The 16,760-nt window shown below is 38.4% G+C and overlaps 1 protein-coding gene across 1 annotated transcript in view; it reads left to right on the forward strand.

Moving 5' to 3' along the window:
* The first annotated feature begins 375 nt into the window (after nt 1-375).
* GABRA2 (gamma-aminobutyric acid type A receptor subunit alpha2) overlaps nt 376-16,760 on the forward strand; it is a 62,486-nt gene continuing 46,101 nt past the window's right edge. Inside the window, exons 1-3 of the mRNA XM_053940767.1 lie at nt 376-423; nt 1,052-1,140; nt 3,696-3,811. Of these exons, the coding sequence (XP_053796742.1) occupies nt 1,070-1,140; nt 3,696-3,811 (187 nt within the window). The 5' untranslated portion in view covers nt 376-423; nt 1,052-1,069. The remainder of the gene's footprint in view (nt 424-1,051; nt 1,141-3,695; nt 3,812-16,760) is intronic.

The following is a 16,760-nucleotide window of genomic DNA, read 5'->3' on the forward strand; positions in this document are numbered from 1 at the left end:
GAGCGCTTTTCGCCCCGTTTCTCGTTCGCGCACCGCCAACGCTGCCGCGCCCGCCCGCTCCGGGCTCCGAGGCCGCGGAACCTGCCCCGGGCCGGTGCCGGTGCCCCGCGGGCGGGGACCCCTCACCCTCCGAGCCCCGCGCCGGCCGGGGCGCGGGGGCGGCGGGCGCGGCCCCGTGAGGGCCCCGCCGCGCCCCGCGGGGCAGCCCCGCGCCCCGGCACGCGCGGGCACGCGCGCGCGCGCCCGCCGCTCGGGAGGCGCTCGGTCCGGGCCGCGCCCGCCGCCGCCGCCCCGCGTTCCCCGCCACCGCCTGCCCCGCTCGCCGGCGGCACCCGCCTCCCCTCCCTCCTTCCTTCCCTCCCTCCCTCCCTCTCCCCGTCCTTCCCCGCCTCGGCCGCCCGCCCGCCCGCCCGCTGCTCCCAGGTAGGGTCCCCGGGGCTCCCCGGCTGCGGCGGGCAGCGCCTGCCCGTGTCGGGGGCTCTGCTGCGCTCCGCAACTTGTCGCCCTGCGGGGGCTGCCCCCGCCGCCGCCCCGCGCCCCCCTGCGCTCCCCTGGCGGCGGCCGCCCGTGCTCTGCCGAGCAGCTGTCAAACGTGCTGGGCGCTCGGCGGCGACGGGGGGCGGCTCGCCCGCGGTCCCCGCACCGAGCCCCGGCGAATGGCATGACTCTGCCTCCCGCCCGCCCCCCCGCCCCCCCCGGCTGCGGTGTGCCATAGTGAGGCGAGGGGTGGTTAAACCCCCATCCTCCCATACATACGGTTTTTATTCCTTTTTTGTTCCTTTTCGTCTCGGGGCTTTCACATCACGGAACAGGAAAGCATCTGATGCGCCGGCTCACATGCCACTTCTGATCATACATTGCCTCCTTGCACAGAGCAGGATCGTTGGGAAAGATGGAGATACAATAAGTTGCTAGTACTGAAAAGTGCTGCGGAAAACCAGTGGTTTCCTTTCTCCAGTGAAGTGACATATTTTCCTCGGGTTTAAGTTGAAAGCATTGCTTGGCGGAGACTGTGGCTGAGAGTGGGTTTGTGTTTTTCTTGCACCGTTAGGTTTTGCAAAGAGCAGCGATGAAGAGGAAGCTGGCACTCTCCGAGATGCAGTTGGTTCTTCTCGTTTTATTGGTGTGGCTACCAACAAGGTGAGAGGATATTTAGTTTTGTTGTTCAGTGTGAACACGTATGTTATCATCTGCTAAGGGTAAGCTTGTGTGAGGGGTTATAAAAGTACAGTATGTAGTAACGTAATAAAAAGATCTTTCTTAGGTGTTTGAATGCAGTATTGCATAGTTTTGAGAGCAAAGGCAATAGAATGTAATTTAGGGACCATAAAAGCCTGATGTCTTGTCCTTAAATGGTTTGTGAATTGATGCTTTATTCCACCATTAAAATAACAATTTCTTTAAATGCCTTTTTGGATCTTAAAGATTTGAGTTACTGTATGACTGTGATTCTGTACCATACAAAATGGAGAAATAGAATATTTTGAAGTCACAGTGCAAATCACTGTTCTTAAAATAATGCTCATATATTTATTAATATGGGCATGCCTTTTTTTTTTCCCTGTTTTTTTTTTTTTTTGGTCAAACATAATAGAATTCAAAATTATGCTTAAGCCTTAAACCTCTAGGTGGAGATAGCATACAACTTCACAATCACATATAATAAAACAATAGCATCATTTATTAATCAACTTTTCTTATGTTGTGTAAAGTTCTCGATTTCTAAAGTGACAGCATAAGAGCAAGTAATTTTTATTACATTATACTTTTGTGTTGCTCACAGTCCCTAAACACATAATTAATTGTAGTTTGTAACTTTGATTTACTTGCTTTGGTTGTGGCTGCAGTAGGTCTTGTCCTAATATGGTAGAGATTGTATGCTATATAATGCAAGTTTCCTATGATTTAACGAGTCTCCAATATTTTTGTTTGTTTCCCAGTGAACAAAATATTTTCTGAAACTATATTTTCTATTTCATTTTATACCTAACTATGGTGCAGTATTAGTTGAGTCACAGTGGGCCAGATCCTGCAAACCCTACTCAAGTGAGTAATCTCACTGACGTCAAAGAGACTATAAGCGTTATTAAAGACTTTATGCCTGAGTAAAGTTTGCAGGATTCGACCCAAATTTGATGTAATTGAATTGATCTAATATTTTTAGTGGAATCTTGAGTTCAAAAACTGTTGTATCTCAAAAAGAAGCTTAAAAATGGCAGAGACATACTCTGGTAGTCCATGAGTACAAGGATACATTTTACAAACCAAAAAGGAACCATCCAGTAATTGCAACTAAGAAAAAACTGACACATGAGTAAAATCACACATGACATTTTCATGGGTTCTTTATAAGTTATCTGATGTGGGTCGATTCTATGGCTTATATGATGGAAAGCACAGACTGCAATGATTTACATTTAAATACTTCTTTATGCTATTGAGCTGGGGACCAACATACAGCCTTGTCTTTAATCCTTTTATAGCTTGCTTTAGAGAAAATATCACCCAAACCTACTTTTGGTTTGGTGGAGGAGGAGGAGGAGGAAAACATGCTTGCTATTATGGCATTCAGAATGCCTTAATTTCAAGATGATTAATACTCAAACATTTAGGGTTAAAAATGTAGGTAGCTGAAAAAGGTGTAAATGGTAATGTGTGTAGCATATGATGCTTTGCTTCCTTGATACCAATATGCTGGCTTTAAGTAGAAAAGACTGAGGAGCTCATGTATTTCACATGCATAGTGCTTATAATTGTTGGCACGGTAACATTTGCATGTGTAAGGCTTTCTGTGTGTCAGGGTTTCCCTGGCACAAACCCTGTTGGTCTGGGTGCCCAGGTGCCAGAGACTGTGGAGCACCACGGCTGGCTGGGCAGCAGGTTCATATTCCAGCCCCTATAGCATGTCCCACAGAGATTTGATCCATAGAGGCTGTAATGTCTCTTTCTTTATTGGGGAAGTTTGAAACAATTGCTGATCTACAGATTCTTCTTGACACTTCATTTATGATTCCTTTTTCCATCCAACTTTTATAAGGTTTGTCTGCATCTAATGGAATATCAGATAGTGCTTTTTATGACAAAATAGCGTTTTAGAAAGATGAAGGCTGTCCACAGCTATCCTGCAGCTTGCTAGTCAGCACTGGTGTTTCCTCCCACCAACTGCTGGCGTCAGAGGACTCCCTGAGCATGATCGCTGGAGTTTTCCCTCATGTTAGTTCTTCTGGTCATGTACATTACATGACCATTGGGTGGAGGCAAATCCACAGGATTTATCCAGAGATAGAGTATGCCTAAGTGAGGACAGATAAGATAGAGCTGGAAGGAGATGGGTTTGTGCATGAGATCCTGGGTTATCAGGAGTGACATGCCACCAGAGCCTGGGAAGCTCTTCTAGGGTTTTGCACCAGCACAGCCTCCACTAATGGTGTTAGTGGGGCTTGAAGTAGCACTCACAATAATGCAATGATGCCTACAAGTAGAGGCTACTGGAAAATTACTTCCTGGATATTTTAAATAGTATACTGTTGACCCTTATATGTCTGAATTTGTTATATAGAAATTCTGTGTTTGTATACTGTTAAATACACCTTTCCTGTTGGAATGCAGCAAGTAAAGGCCAGCCCAAAAAAATGCATGTTGAATGTATGTTAAAATATACTTAGCACCTTCTAAAATGCAAAATATCCATTTAGATCAGTGCTGGCTGACTCCCTGGAAGACGAAGCTAAGAATAACATCACCATCTTTACAAGAATTCTAGACAGACTTCTGGATGGTTATGATAATCGCCTCAGACCTGGATTAGGAGGTAATAAAACCAATTAAAGATTGATTTTAATGTTCAGATTTTATGCAGTGATAGTCTTCCTTCGGGTTTTTTTCCCCTAACAACTGGTATGTATCTTGATAAATTATTTATAACTACATTCACCCAGATGAATCATTTGAAGTTTGAGGAAGATAACATCTATGAATGGAAAGAAGGCACTTTCACACATTTATCTTAAGTAAAAAGAAAAAAAAATCTGGTGTCTTAACATAGTAAAACAGAATGTGAACAAAAATAACATCTAAAGCTGTTATTCCAGTCAGGGAATTTTGGTTGAACAAGGAATGCAGGCTTAATTCCCTGCAATCTGATAGGTGTATGTTTTCAGAAATCTGCACAAGTGTTTTGTGTGATGCGTATAAATTCCACATTTTAGATTCATTCCTTGGCCCAGTAAGTTCAGTGAAAATGTTGTGATTTTAAGTTCTTTGGAATTAGGGTGTCACTGGTAATATACATTTAGTTTCTGGGCACCTTGCACTTATTTGGACATTCGGAAAAAAAATACAGAAAAAGAGAATATTGAAGGACAGAGGTCACTGCACTCTTGTGCCATTACTGTCAGTTATTTTTCAAAATGTCACTTCACGTTTTGATTTTAAAGCTGTTTGCCATCTTATGTCAGTATGTGTTATATAGGCAAGAAATTTAAATAATTTTTATGGTGTTGAAAATATTACCGTGTAAAAAAAAAAAACTCTATGACATAGGGAGGAGCTGAATATCTTAGTTTTGACAATATTTTGTCTACTATTATTGTTTATCTGTGTTTATACTATCTAACATTGACATGTATGATTCAAATATACACTTCTACTGCCATTATTATTATTTGTAACAGTTTCGGTAACTGTAATTTTCAACCTGGAGACTGTTTCAGCTTGGTGAAACTAGTTCTAGTGCAAAATCCTTGGGAGCCATTCCTGTTCCTGTAGATTTCAGGAAAATCAGGCCCAAAGCTAGAGACATGCTCTAACTTCCATGGAAATTACAATAACAGCTCTGATCAAATTAGGCATTAGTTAAAGCTCAGTTTTTATCCAACACTATTCCATCCTGACCTGTGGCTCTGTTGCTGTTCTGGTCCTGGGGAATTGTGGCTTGCATCTGACACAGCAGAAAGTGGGAGCTGATGCTGATTAAAACAGCTTTCTCATTTAAATGAGGATGTCTTTTCATTTCCATTTCTGGCCCCTGTACTGTGAAGGCTTGTGAAATATTTTATATTCAAAGATTTCTTAATTTGGATGATACAGGGGACCTACAGCACTGTTGATGCGAGAATTTATATAGTAATGTTTTACATGGAGTTTTGATTTCTTTGCAAAATACTCAAATTTAAGAATTTAGGCATAGTATAAACATACAATGACTTGCAGAAACATTTCATATCACCAAGCTCATGTTGAATTGGCAGAGCTTTTAAAATCATGCATTTTATTAGAAAAATAGTCAAAGTTTTGTGGATTACAGGGAATGAGCCATTTAATGAGAGAAGTCTGCTGTTCCTTTGCAAATCAAGTATATTTTTTGCAATTGAAATAATATTGTTGAGAACATGAAATAAAGAGAAGATCTAATGATTTTTTCTTTTATATTTTTTGATTAATTTTCTTCAAAATAACCTCCCTCTTTTTCTTTATGAAGCCTCATAGATAATTAAAACATATTCCGAGAGCAAAAAAATTAAAGAATTAACATCTGTTTGATATTGGTATACATGGCAATCAACCCATGCAGAATATGTGTGAAATGAAACTGTGTCATGCATATTAAACCGTGGTGATTCATGACACATTAATCTTAATCTTCAAGAATACTTCAGTTGTGGATGGATGGATTCTTACAGTTTAAAAGAACACTTGCAAATGGCAGTTGTGATAATTCATGATACAAAACATACCAAACAAAGCTTTTGTACATAATGCTTAATAATGATGTAGTTTCATATTTCAGGAATTTTCTAGCAGTTTATTCTTTTTTCTATATTGACCTGTAGTCTGAAAAGAGATGTGAAAATAATTAACCTTCTTTTTTTTTAACACTACGTGCCTAGTAAGCCTGGGCATTTCTAAAAGTGTTTTTGCAAGTGATTACTGCATTCTGACCATGCCACACATCATTAATTTAAGATACCTAGTCTCAGTTGTGTTTCACTTCCATTTATATGAATCTGAAATAGCTCATTTTAAAGCAGCAGAATGTTTACTTTGGCATAGCAGTTTGCATTATACAGTGCACATATCACTGCTATGACTGGGATCACAATCTGGCCTAACATGCTACAACAGAAATAGTCCAGGGTCTGAGATTCTTCTAAAGTCATCTCAAAGCAAGAGCTGTTGCTCCTTAGCCCACATTTTTCAGAGATGTCTTACAGCAAGAATTTAGCTCATTGTAAAAAACTGCTCCTTTAGTAATGAAATGTTTTGGGTTAATATTGGCATTTTATCTAGTTATTGACCAACAAAAGGGAAATGTACAGGTTTCTTGAAAATCTGTATATTAAATTCAGCTAAGTAAATGTCTGGTTGGGAGGTAGTTCTTGAATAAAGGGATAAATTTCTAATTCATTTTACTGGGAGACTCAGTGTGAGTACTGACAGCATGTAACTTGATGCTTTACTGATGCCCTTCAAAACAGAGTACTATTTTCTGTAGACTGTTGAGGAAGGTTTAACTTTTACTGGTGGTACACCTCAGTCAGATAAACAGGTTTTGGCTGTTGGCTATTGGCTATCCTAGCAGCTGGGATCCTTGAGTGATGTATGAACACTAGGATGATGAAATGACCTGCAAAATGGTTGTGGCCAGGGAGAAGATGACACTGCACCATCCCCTGAAACCAGAGACATCTCATAGGACTTAGATATATATCCCAAGCTACTCTATAGATATGGATGAGCATGGGTTTATTCAAGGATAGATAATCTTTTCTCTGTACTCATTTTATGCTAAGCACAGGGTTGCAGCTGGAACACTCTTGACTGCACATTCAGCTCTGAGATGAACTATTTTACCCAAACATTCCGTGTCATTTCTGTTTAGTCACCAAAATAAATTACGAGTATGACTTCAAAACAAAATTTCCTGTATCATTAGGATTAATTTGTATAAAATATAGCCATGCAAATGGCAAGTCATGCAGACCTTAATTGTGTATGACTTTCTACAAGTCATGAAGGTATTTTCTTCTTTTTATTTGCTGTAATGTTTGCAATACACTTAGGGTAGCATTTTTTCATAAATCCTTTGCTTTTTATTAGCATGTAGAAAAGGAAATCCACACATTAATGGGCACTAAAACTAAGCAAGGAACCAAAATATCTTTAAGTGATTGAATTATCTGTCTTCTCTCCTCTGCCCCATGAACAGACATGATCATCCTGGATACTTTAGTATTGTGTCTATCTCCATAAGTTATTCAGCCTTCTTTACTTTCTCACATCTGAAATTAGCCTTTCCAACAGCTAAAGAACTTCTGTCATTTCTACTCTCTGAAACTTATAAAACAAAATTGAATAGAAAACTTAAATGTTGGAGAAAAAACAAAACAAAACAAAATAAAAGTTACAAGAGCAGAGGGCTGGGCCTCATAGCCTAAAGTGCCATATTGACATTGAAAAGATCTATGGAGATGTCAGGACCCTTCTGCAAGCTGTGGTCAGTCTCACCAGCTTTAGGAATGGCATTCTTATTGTAACAAAAGAGTTGAATGCTGGTTGTTAAAAAAGAGGAAGATAAGATAGTAGTGAAAATTAAATGCACTGTGATTCTATTTTGAAGGAACCATCTCTGCTTTCAAATGTTCTGATTGCTTTAAGCAAGTGTCTGCATTGCATTTCTCATACAGACAGACCAAATCCTCTTTTTGCCCAACATTTTGTAAACCACTTGAACAGAAAAACTGAAAAGAATGGAGGGGAATTCTTGCTGACTATTGCTATCAGAGAGATGGTCAGCAATAAGCACTTGCAGGTGTGATCTTTCAACTTTGGAGAACTGGATATTTATTGCATAGAATCAGTGTAATGGTGTAGAATATTAGACTAGGTGATTAAAAGCTGTGTGATGTGCTCACCAATATGAGCACAAGGGAAACCCATTTTTTCACAGATTACCTTTGTCTCCTGCCCAGATCAGGAGAGCTATATCCATGTATATGTGTGTGTGTGTGTGTTTATCAAGTAGTTGGAGGTGTTCAGTTGCCAGGAAACCCAGCCATGGTTGTATGCTGATAATCTGGAATATGTTGAATCTAGGGCACTGTATTTATACATAGCTATGATTCAGAGTTTTTAATAAGCTTTATAAGAGTTTGTAGCTATAGCAGTCCCTAGCTGGGGGATCCTAGTTTGGCTAGTCCCCTAGCCAAACCTAGTGGTGTTTGTCAGCCCCAAACATGCTTAATGCAAATTCAGAGTATCATAAAGGAAGACTTTTTGTCTATTTTTTTTTTTTTTTGCAGAGCACTACTAAAAAGATTTCACTGCTGTTTTTAAAGGAAAAAAAGTGCAGTTCCCCATCTCAGTTCTGGTTGCTTCCTTAGCCTTTCTTTGATCCAGGTTAATCCTTTGGAAATGGTAATATCTCTCTGCCAGTGCTAGTGCAGGGCAATTCAGAGCAGCACTTGCATCTTCTAAAAGCCCACTGTCTTTGTAGCTGTGCTGGGGCACAAAGGAGTAAGTTACTGTATGCTCCTCTTTTGGGCATACCTGGAAGGGCCACATGGAATCTGCCCATTATGGTGCTTTCAGAGGAGTCAGCGAAAAACTTATGTTAGAGCTGTGGATAATGTATATTGGCAAAAAGCATTCCTTGTAAAAAATGGAGAAGCAATAAAGAGCAGGATATGAAAATCTCATTAATAACTTATCCAGGACATACAGACAGTGCTAAAATGCAAGAACAGAACTAACTCAGTAGCTATAAGCATTCCAGGAAAGTGGAAGGATAAAAAACCTACAGAAACCTCTTTGATACTAAAGAACAAACCAGAAAAAAATTGTCTAGTATAGGATAGGGGCTGAGTAGCTAGACAGAGGTTATTTGGTGTTTTATGTATTGGAAGTCTGTGAATAAATCCACAGTGAAGATGTAAAAATAAAATTAATGCTACAACTGTGCAGGGTAATGCAATTGGGGAAAGTGTTGCACGATGCAAAGCAAAAAAGTCACAGAATCACAAAATAAGCTGAGTTAGAAGGGACCCACAAGGACCATTGAGCCCAACTCCTGGGCCTGTACAGTAGCATCCCAAAGAGTCAAATGCTTTGCCTCAGATGAGTTAACAGAAATGTAGGTACTTTACAGTAGTTATGCATGCCTATAGAGGAGCCAGTTTGGGAGGCTCTCCCAGTTCACTGAACATGTATATTTAGTACTTTTTTTTCTCTCCTGGCAATGCATCAGCATTTGCTTTTAATGCTAGCATTACTGCTGATGACGCCAAGGCTGAATTAGGGTTTTGCTTACTTTTGTCTTACCTGCAAGGAAGCTGTGAAAGCAGATATTGCAGATTTTTATGTAGCTCATTGGTGTTCATTGTAAATCAGACTGATGGGGTGGTTACATTTTTCAGCCAGATTTGATGGACAAAGACATCAAAACCATCACCTTTTCTCTGTGATGGCAGTTATTCTAGGTTATATAGGAAATGGCTGAGTAGCAGTGGTCTTGCTGATATCCAAGGTATTCTACTGTTGACTGCTTTCCACTAAGGCCTTTTATCTTTTCTAAATACCTACCTATTTTGTCCATTCTTATAAAAAATGCCCAACTGTCTTTTTTGACCAAAATTTGATGAATTTATGTAATTTCATCTGAGTATAGTGTTACCCAAGTCCAGGTGAGACCTGCCAGGTAGATGCAGCTCTGTAGGGTTTTTTTTTTTTTTTTGGCTGGAAACCCAGTATTGCCTTACCCTACTCCCAGGTACAGCTGCTGACATCCAGCTGCCTGAAAGATTTCTTATCCAATGAAACTGGATGGAGGAGGTTGAAATCATGTGAAGGCAGAATCCTAGGTAGGTAGAAAGCAAAGATTATCCTTTACCACAGATTGCTTGGCCTTCCTTTTGTGACGGCACAGGTGTTGTTGACTGGTCTGAGGCAGATCTGTTGCTTCTGGCAGTACTCCTGACTACATATTCCTGTTTCTGTTTTCTTGCAATGCTACCATTTCGTGACTGTCTTTAACAATAACCTTTTCAGTGCACAATCTAGTGCATCCAATTTTTAGAATTAATAGTGTGGAGAGAGAGAGAGAGATTTCATCAGAAAGGATCATTCAGAGGACATTGTAATTGTCTGTATGTTAAAACAGCACATGCTTTTATTTGTTTTTCCAGTATTTTGGTCTGTTTTAATTGTCACTATTCGTGGCTACAATTAATATCTAACAGTAGCTTCTAAATACTCCAAATCACATACATGAAGTAGAAAAAAAAGCTATTTTTCAACAACCTAGCATTAGGGTAATACAAGCCAAGGTGAAAAACTACTATGAGCAAGAAACATAGGAAAGGGAAGGAGGGCAGAACAAAAAAGATGATGAGTGAAAAAAGGAGATAAAATTGTCATACTAACCATTGACCGCTTTTAAACAACTGGCAGATTTAAACAGTTGTATGATAGTTTTTTCAAAGATCCTTTGGAAACTTGAAAGTAGAATAGATAAGAAATTTTATTATGGTATATGCATGCATTTAAATTTCTGATTTTAGTGTTGTTCAACAATGAGTCATCTATCTCAAACAGGTATAGAGGACGTGTTGCTGTACTATTCACCAAATTGCTAAATTAAAGCATCAGCAGAAGATTTTGAATTAATACTGTCAAAAGTCTAATAAATTTTAATTCTAGGAATCAAAGGACTTTAATATACCAAGATTAATCTTTAAACACATTTTTATATCTAGTTTTTTCCATATTAATGCTCTAATGAAATTAATCACAAGCTAAAAGAAATTTTGTTTACCACTGCTACCCTATTAATAGTTTGCTTTATCATGCAGAGTATTTCACCACTAGTTTGTGGAAATTGTTTATAAATCACAAAAGTATGATTCTACTAATCTTCCAGAAGTGGTATTGCTATTTGGGAACCATTTATGTGATTACTGTGTAGCACATGGCTCCTGATTTACATTCCTTAATTCCTTGCCATATGTTGAGGACTATTTAATAATTAGAGCATTTAACACTGTGAAAGTAATGTAAATCAATTCCCCTCTTACCTGGGATTATTGTGCACATCAGAGAACATTGAACACTTCAGTGAAGTTGTGCAGCTGCAGAGATTGGATCTAGTCTGACCAAATTGCATTCATTTTTAAATGTATATACATACATATTTGGTCCTCCCCATGCATTTTATTTTTGTTGAACCAGTAGAGATCACATGTCCTTATCTGCAATTTGTTTGGGAAAACCTAGGTGTCCCATATTCCATCTGCTTAATCTATGTTTTTTACAGACTGTAATTAAGTATTTTATAATCTTGTAGTATTATGACTAATAGAGTTGATTGAAGATAAAATTCAGTGCTATGGACCACTGACCTTCACATATGGTTCAATAGAAATCAGTTAAAAACTGGTGTATGCTGTAAAATTTTATAGACTGCTTGCATTTCTGATCTTTGATGTGAAAGTAGTTTCGTGGAGTTACCTATTTTCATTTAGCAACTTCTTCTGTTTTAATTTAAGAAATTGCATACTCTCCATCTTTTAAGTACCTAGAAGACATGAAGGCAATGTATGTTCTGACTGACTGATTACCCTGAATGTTGCTAATTCTTCTTTAATTGTTTTCCAACACATTCCCTCCTTTTTCTTTCTTGTATCCATTCTCAGTTGTTCTAAGACAATAGGTTCCTCAGACCACTTCTATGAGGAAATTGGGAAGTATTAGATCTTATTATTATTATTATTATTTCCATTCTTGCAAGTGTGTAAGCCTCTCAGCACAACACCAGTGAGCAGAAAAGGAATAGAACAGGTGAGAAAGTCTGTGTTTATATTCAAGAATTTAGAGGTGGGTTGAAGGGACAATTACACTAGCATAATGTTCTAGATATTTCATTCTGAGTGACAATCTAAAGGCTACTGTAGATACCTGTTTATTCTCACTATTTGAAATAATAATTTAAAGGCTTACTGAATGTGAAGCAGCTGAAGAGTGTTGTATTGTGGTGTATATAAATGAGAAAACCAAAGGTTTTAGTCTGAGATGCAATGCTGTGTTTATATAACCACTCTACCATCCTAAGGCATTCCACAGCATTTCATGAACTTGTTTGTGTCAATAGTTTTAACTGAGCATTGAACAGTGAACTTCTTTTTACCAGATCATGAAACGTGAATCTGGTACTGCATAGTCTAATGCAGTTTCTGAAAGGAAAAGGGAAGAGATTTCCACCTGGGCAAATAAATAAATAAATAAATAAATAAATAAATATGAGAAGGGACAAATATAAATGCCTATTCTTTGAGATAAGGAAATGGTCACGTTTTTAATAATTCCTTTTCATCTGCTGGGTGCTAAAAGCTGTCAGAGAATTCTTCATGTTTTTACTAGACATTGTGTCTTTAATGACCATTAGAATAACAATAATTAAAAAAGAACACACAATCTGGTTTGCTACTGCATTATATGCTATTTTTAAAGTAATTGACTGTTCTAAAATAATATCTGGGGTAGATATTACCTGCATTTTCACAAAGCCATAGTTTCTTCTTAGAACAATATGCACTTTAAGGAACTGGATTCTGATTAAACTCATATTAGGCATTGTTTCAAATAAAATAAAAAACACCCTATTTTTAAATTTATGCCTGTAAAAAGCCCAACCTGTTAATTTAATATTAAAAGCAGATTCCAGTCCCAAATATATAGTCTTTCCACATATAGAAACCTAGTGGATTCTCAAATTTCCATGGACAGCCAGAGGCAAATTCTCTTGTCACAGGCAAAAATAAAAGACAAATTTGAGGCTGCTTAATCCAAGCTCTAGGAGTATCCCAGGAGCATGTTTTAGAGGAGATTCTGGGAAACATTGTTATCTGTAAAGTAGCTTGGAGACATTCAAGTGACTTGCTCTGAGACTTTTGAGTGCTACAATACACTTCTTGTAGACACTTTGCACAGCCTTAGATTAAGACCTTTTTTAGTATTAACTGGATAACAGAGGAATAACTGACAACTCTGTAATATATTAAAATGAAACTTAAAAATTGCTTCATTACTGTCCATGCCAGTATTTTTTGCTTATTTGGGAGATGCTTGTCTAAGTATTAAAATAATTTGCTGTTGGGTCAAGCTATGATCTCGTTTTTTTGTCAGGGCTCCTGTTTAGCATTACCCATGACCATCCCTGGAGTTGTCGTGCCTAGCAAAAAATGTTAGGAATAAAAAATTAAAGACAACTTGACAGCCAGTCTGATTTGTGCTGTGTCTTGAAACTGTAACTCTACTCCTTCCTTCCCTGTGTTTCAGCAGCTGTGGTGTTCAGGAACGTGTGAGGAAAGTGTGTGTCTATGTGTGCTTAATCATGCTAGGAATTTAGGGTGTTAACATGCACACAACCTCTGGCTGATTTTAGTAATTTCTCTGGCTAGCTTTTTTTGAGAATATAGAGTAGTCTGGATAAACATTAATTTCATATACTTCATAGTTATTTTACCTGTCTTGAAATAGGAACTGCTTCCTGGTTGATAGAAGGATTAGAATGCTGTCTAATACTATTATAGAAGTTCATAGAGCATTACCTATAAAAAATATATTTGAGGATCCTGCTGCAAAAAAATGCATTAAAAGTGCCTGCTAATATGCAGCTCTATTAAATAAAGGCACTACTACCTCTTTCTACCATTGGTTCCTGTCATGCTTGGATGCAAAGTACAAGGCTAGCAAAAGATAAAAGAGCTGCAGTTCCATTTTTAATGACTATACAATCCAGGACTATAATACCCAGACACTAAGCACAGACATTAAAATTAATCTGTCTGAAAGGATCTTCATTTTCAATGCTTTCTTATGTCTGTTGATCTCTAGAGGACCTCCATCAGCCTTTGGAAATTTGGAACATGTGAGTTTCATGCTTTGTTCTGATAGCAGCAAGCCTTGGGAAGATGCCAGCTTCTGGTGACGTGAGTGCTTGCCACAGAACAATCAAGACAGTCCTTCCCAGAGCTTCATCACAGTTTTTGTCAGCTCCAGGGTGGCAACTTTTTTGCTGTGGCTGACCACAGAGACAGACTTAATCCAAAGGCTTCTGCTGAAGCTGGTAATCACTAGGCAAAGACTTTTTCACTGACTTCAGTGGACTCTGGCATGCTACCCAGATTTTTCATTTAATAGTTAACAAGACTAATAAGCACTGTGACAGTGTTTGTTTTAGCTTAGAAAAGTAGTGTGCAGCCAAAGAATGAAATGCTCTATGTATATCTATGTATTATCACAGTTTCTTGGCCATCCTACTGAGTTCTGTGGCCATTTTACAGGTGCTCGATGCAGAAGACTTCTGATGTTCTTCCAGGAAATTATGAGAATTTAGGGGGTTTTTTAATGTGTAGAATGTGGGAAGGTCCTGAAGGACAGTGTCCTTTCAAAACTTGTACTTTCACTGGCAAGTTGATACGTTATGTATTTAATATATATATGTGAACCAAAGTGGCTTCTGAAATCTAATTTGGATAAAATCTAGGATGAGTGATCTTGGTTAGAAAAGCAGCTGGGCCTATATAAGTGATGGGCAAGCAAATAAGCTAGCAACAAAAATTAAGTTTTTGAAGAGCCAATAGCCACTATACAATAAAAGCACTTCTTAAGAAACCCAGACTTGGCTGTGTTATGACTACACAGAGAAACTGGATACTGCTACTTTTTAAAAATGATACTGCTGTTAGGGGTAGATGTGGTTTGAAATGCAGGAGAGACTGTCAGAGTGAGTGTATTAAATGGGATGATTTATAAATGCCATGACTTGGAATAAAGCACAGAGATTAAATCTGAAATTAGCCTAGAAGTGTAATGCAGCAGAATTTGCCAAGGTGTTCCATGACTCTAAGTACTGAGGTCATAAAATTTATAAAAAAGAAGAGACATAAAGACCTCTGAGTATAAGTTTCTGCAATTGGGAATAATTTTGGAAATTTTTCTGCCTTACCTACATGTTATGATTTTCTCTCTAGTAGCACAAAGCTCTAAGCAGAGTTGACAGAAATACAGTCTCATGCGAGTAATAAGCTTTGCCCTCCCTACTTGTGTGATGACACCAATTCAGGTCAGTTCAAATAATTACTGCTCTACTTTATCAAAGTCTGCTCCCTTCCAGATGCCCAAGACTTGTTTGAGTGCTCTTTTTGTCTTCCTCTGTCTCATTCTTTAGAGAGTGTTGAGACAGTCTGGTTCATTTTAGCTCCATCATGCTCATCCAGTTATCTAAACAATGCAGTAGTCATATTTATTACTCAGCCTGGTAATTATAAACACTTCTCATCCTGATGGAAGCTGTAGTGTCTAAAGGGACAAGATTTAGTGCTGATGTTTTATTTTTCATTTATGTGACATGTGGTTTTGGTTTGCTGCCAAATGTGTTGTGTGTTAGCTAAATTCTTTTTACTTCAACATTTAAGTAATCTGTTTCAGCAAGATCACATTTCTTCCAGCCAAACTCAACTATGTTTTCAATTTCATGTTTCTACTGAACATTTTGTGCAACTTTAACTAAAAATTCCTCACACTGGTAGTTTATTTTAGAGTTGCATGCTTTTAAGTTATTTTTCTTTTTATTTTCTTTTTCTTCATGGTGTGTGAGGATGTAATGAAAAGGGAAGAAAGGGAGATTTGGTGGATTTCATGGTAGTCTTATGGGAACAGGTTTCATATTGGCCATGTGTTTAGATTGTTCTTCCCAATGATTTAATTAACTTCTTTTCAACATTTTGTCTCTCCCTTTTTAATGGTCAGCACTAATGTTCTTAATTACCCAGCTTTTACTTTTACAAGAATTTATATAACCAAAGCATCCATATTGTATTAATACCTTTACAAGGAGTGCATAAATTGGAGGAATACTGTGTTTAAATTATAAGGAAAAAATCCAAAAAGCTGTCTAGATAGTTAATTGCTTTCTTAATCACTTGGCAGTCAATACCTCTGAGATTGTCAAAATGTTGCCGGAGGTGACAAAAGTCTATGAAGTTCAACAGTAATGAGTGAGAGTATCTAAATATCTTCTTTTTCCAGTGCAAAGAACCAATTAAGTTACGCACTTTTGGGTTGTTTGAAATCTCTTTCATGTTAAAGTAGTGGCAGGATTCAGGCTGTACACTAGTTGGTTGATTGGCCCAATGTGATATGAGCTGCACCAGCCAGTACAGCAGCCTTCTCATCAGGGATAAAGTACATTCAGCTTAAACGTCTCAGTTACTCCCTACCTGATTTGAAAAGGAATCTGAATCCATGTTTCCCACTTTCCAAACCTTTTATGTAGACACGGGGCTTTTAATCATTCTGAGAAAGTGGCTTCTTCCACTAGAGATGTTTTACTTATTTATTTGTATAAAATAGCTATGTATGTGTCAGAACATGGACTGAGATCTCTTTTTTCCTGCTGGCCTTTAGAGCCATTCATGGTCTTTGGCCAGTTGGCCCCCACAAGACTGAGGGCTTAGGTTTGTCAGTTCTCACATCTCCTGGACCCCACATATATATTGGAATTCATTGCTTCTAACAGCTGGGCATCCTATGTGGAACATGGGCAAAGCTGGGCACGTTGGCATATCTCAGAGATGGTGTTGGCATAACTGTCTACAAATGTGATTCTTAAAGTCAATAAACTGAGTAAGAATCTGTCAAGCTAAGTAATTGAAAATGCTGAAGAGGAGCATGCAGCTGAAGCCTTTCCTTACCAACACATGTGA

This window comes from Vidua chalybeata, chromosome 4 (genome assembly GCF_026979565.1).
Source record: "Vidua chalybeata isolate OUT-0048 chromosome 4, bVidCha1 merged haplotype, whole genome shotgun sequence".
Taxonomy (NCBI): domain Eukaryota; kingdom Metazoa; phylum Chordata; class Aves; order Passeriformes; family Viduidae; genus Vidua; species Vidua chalybeata.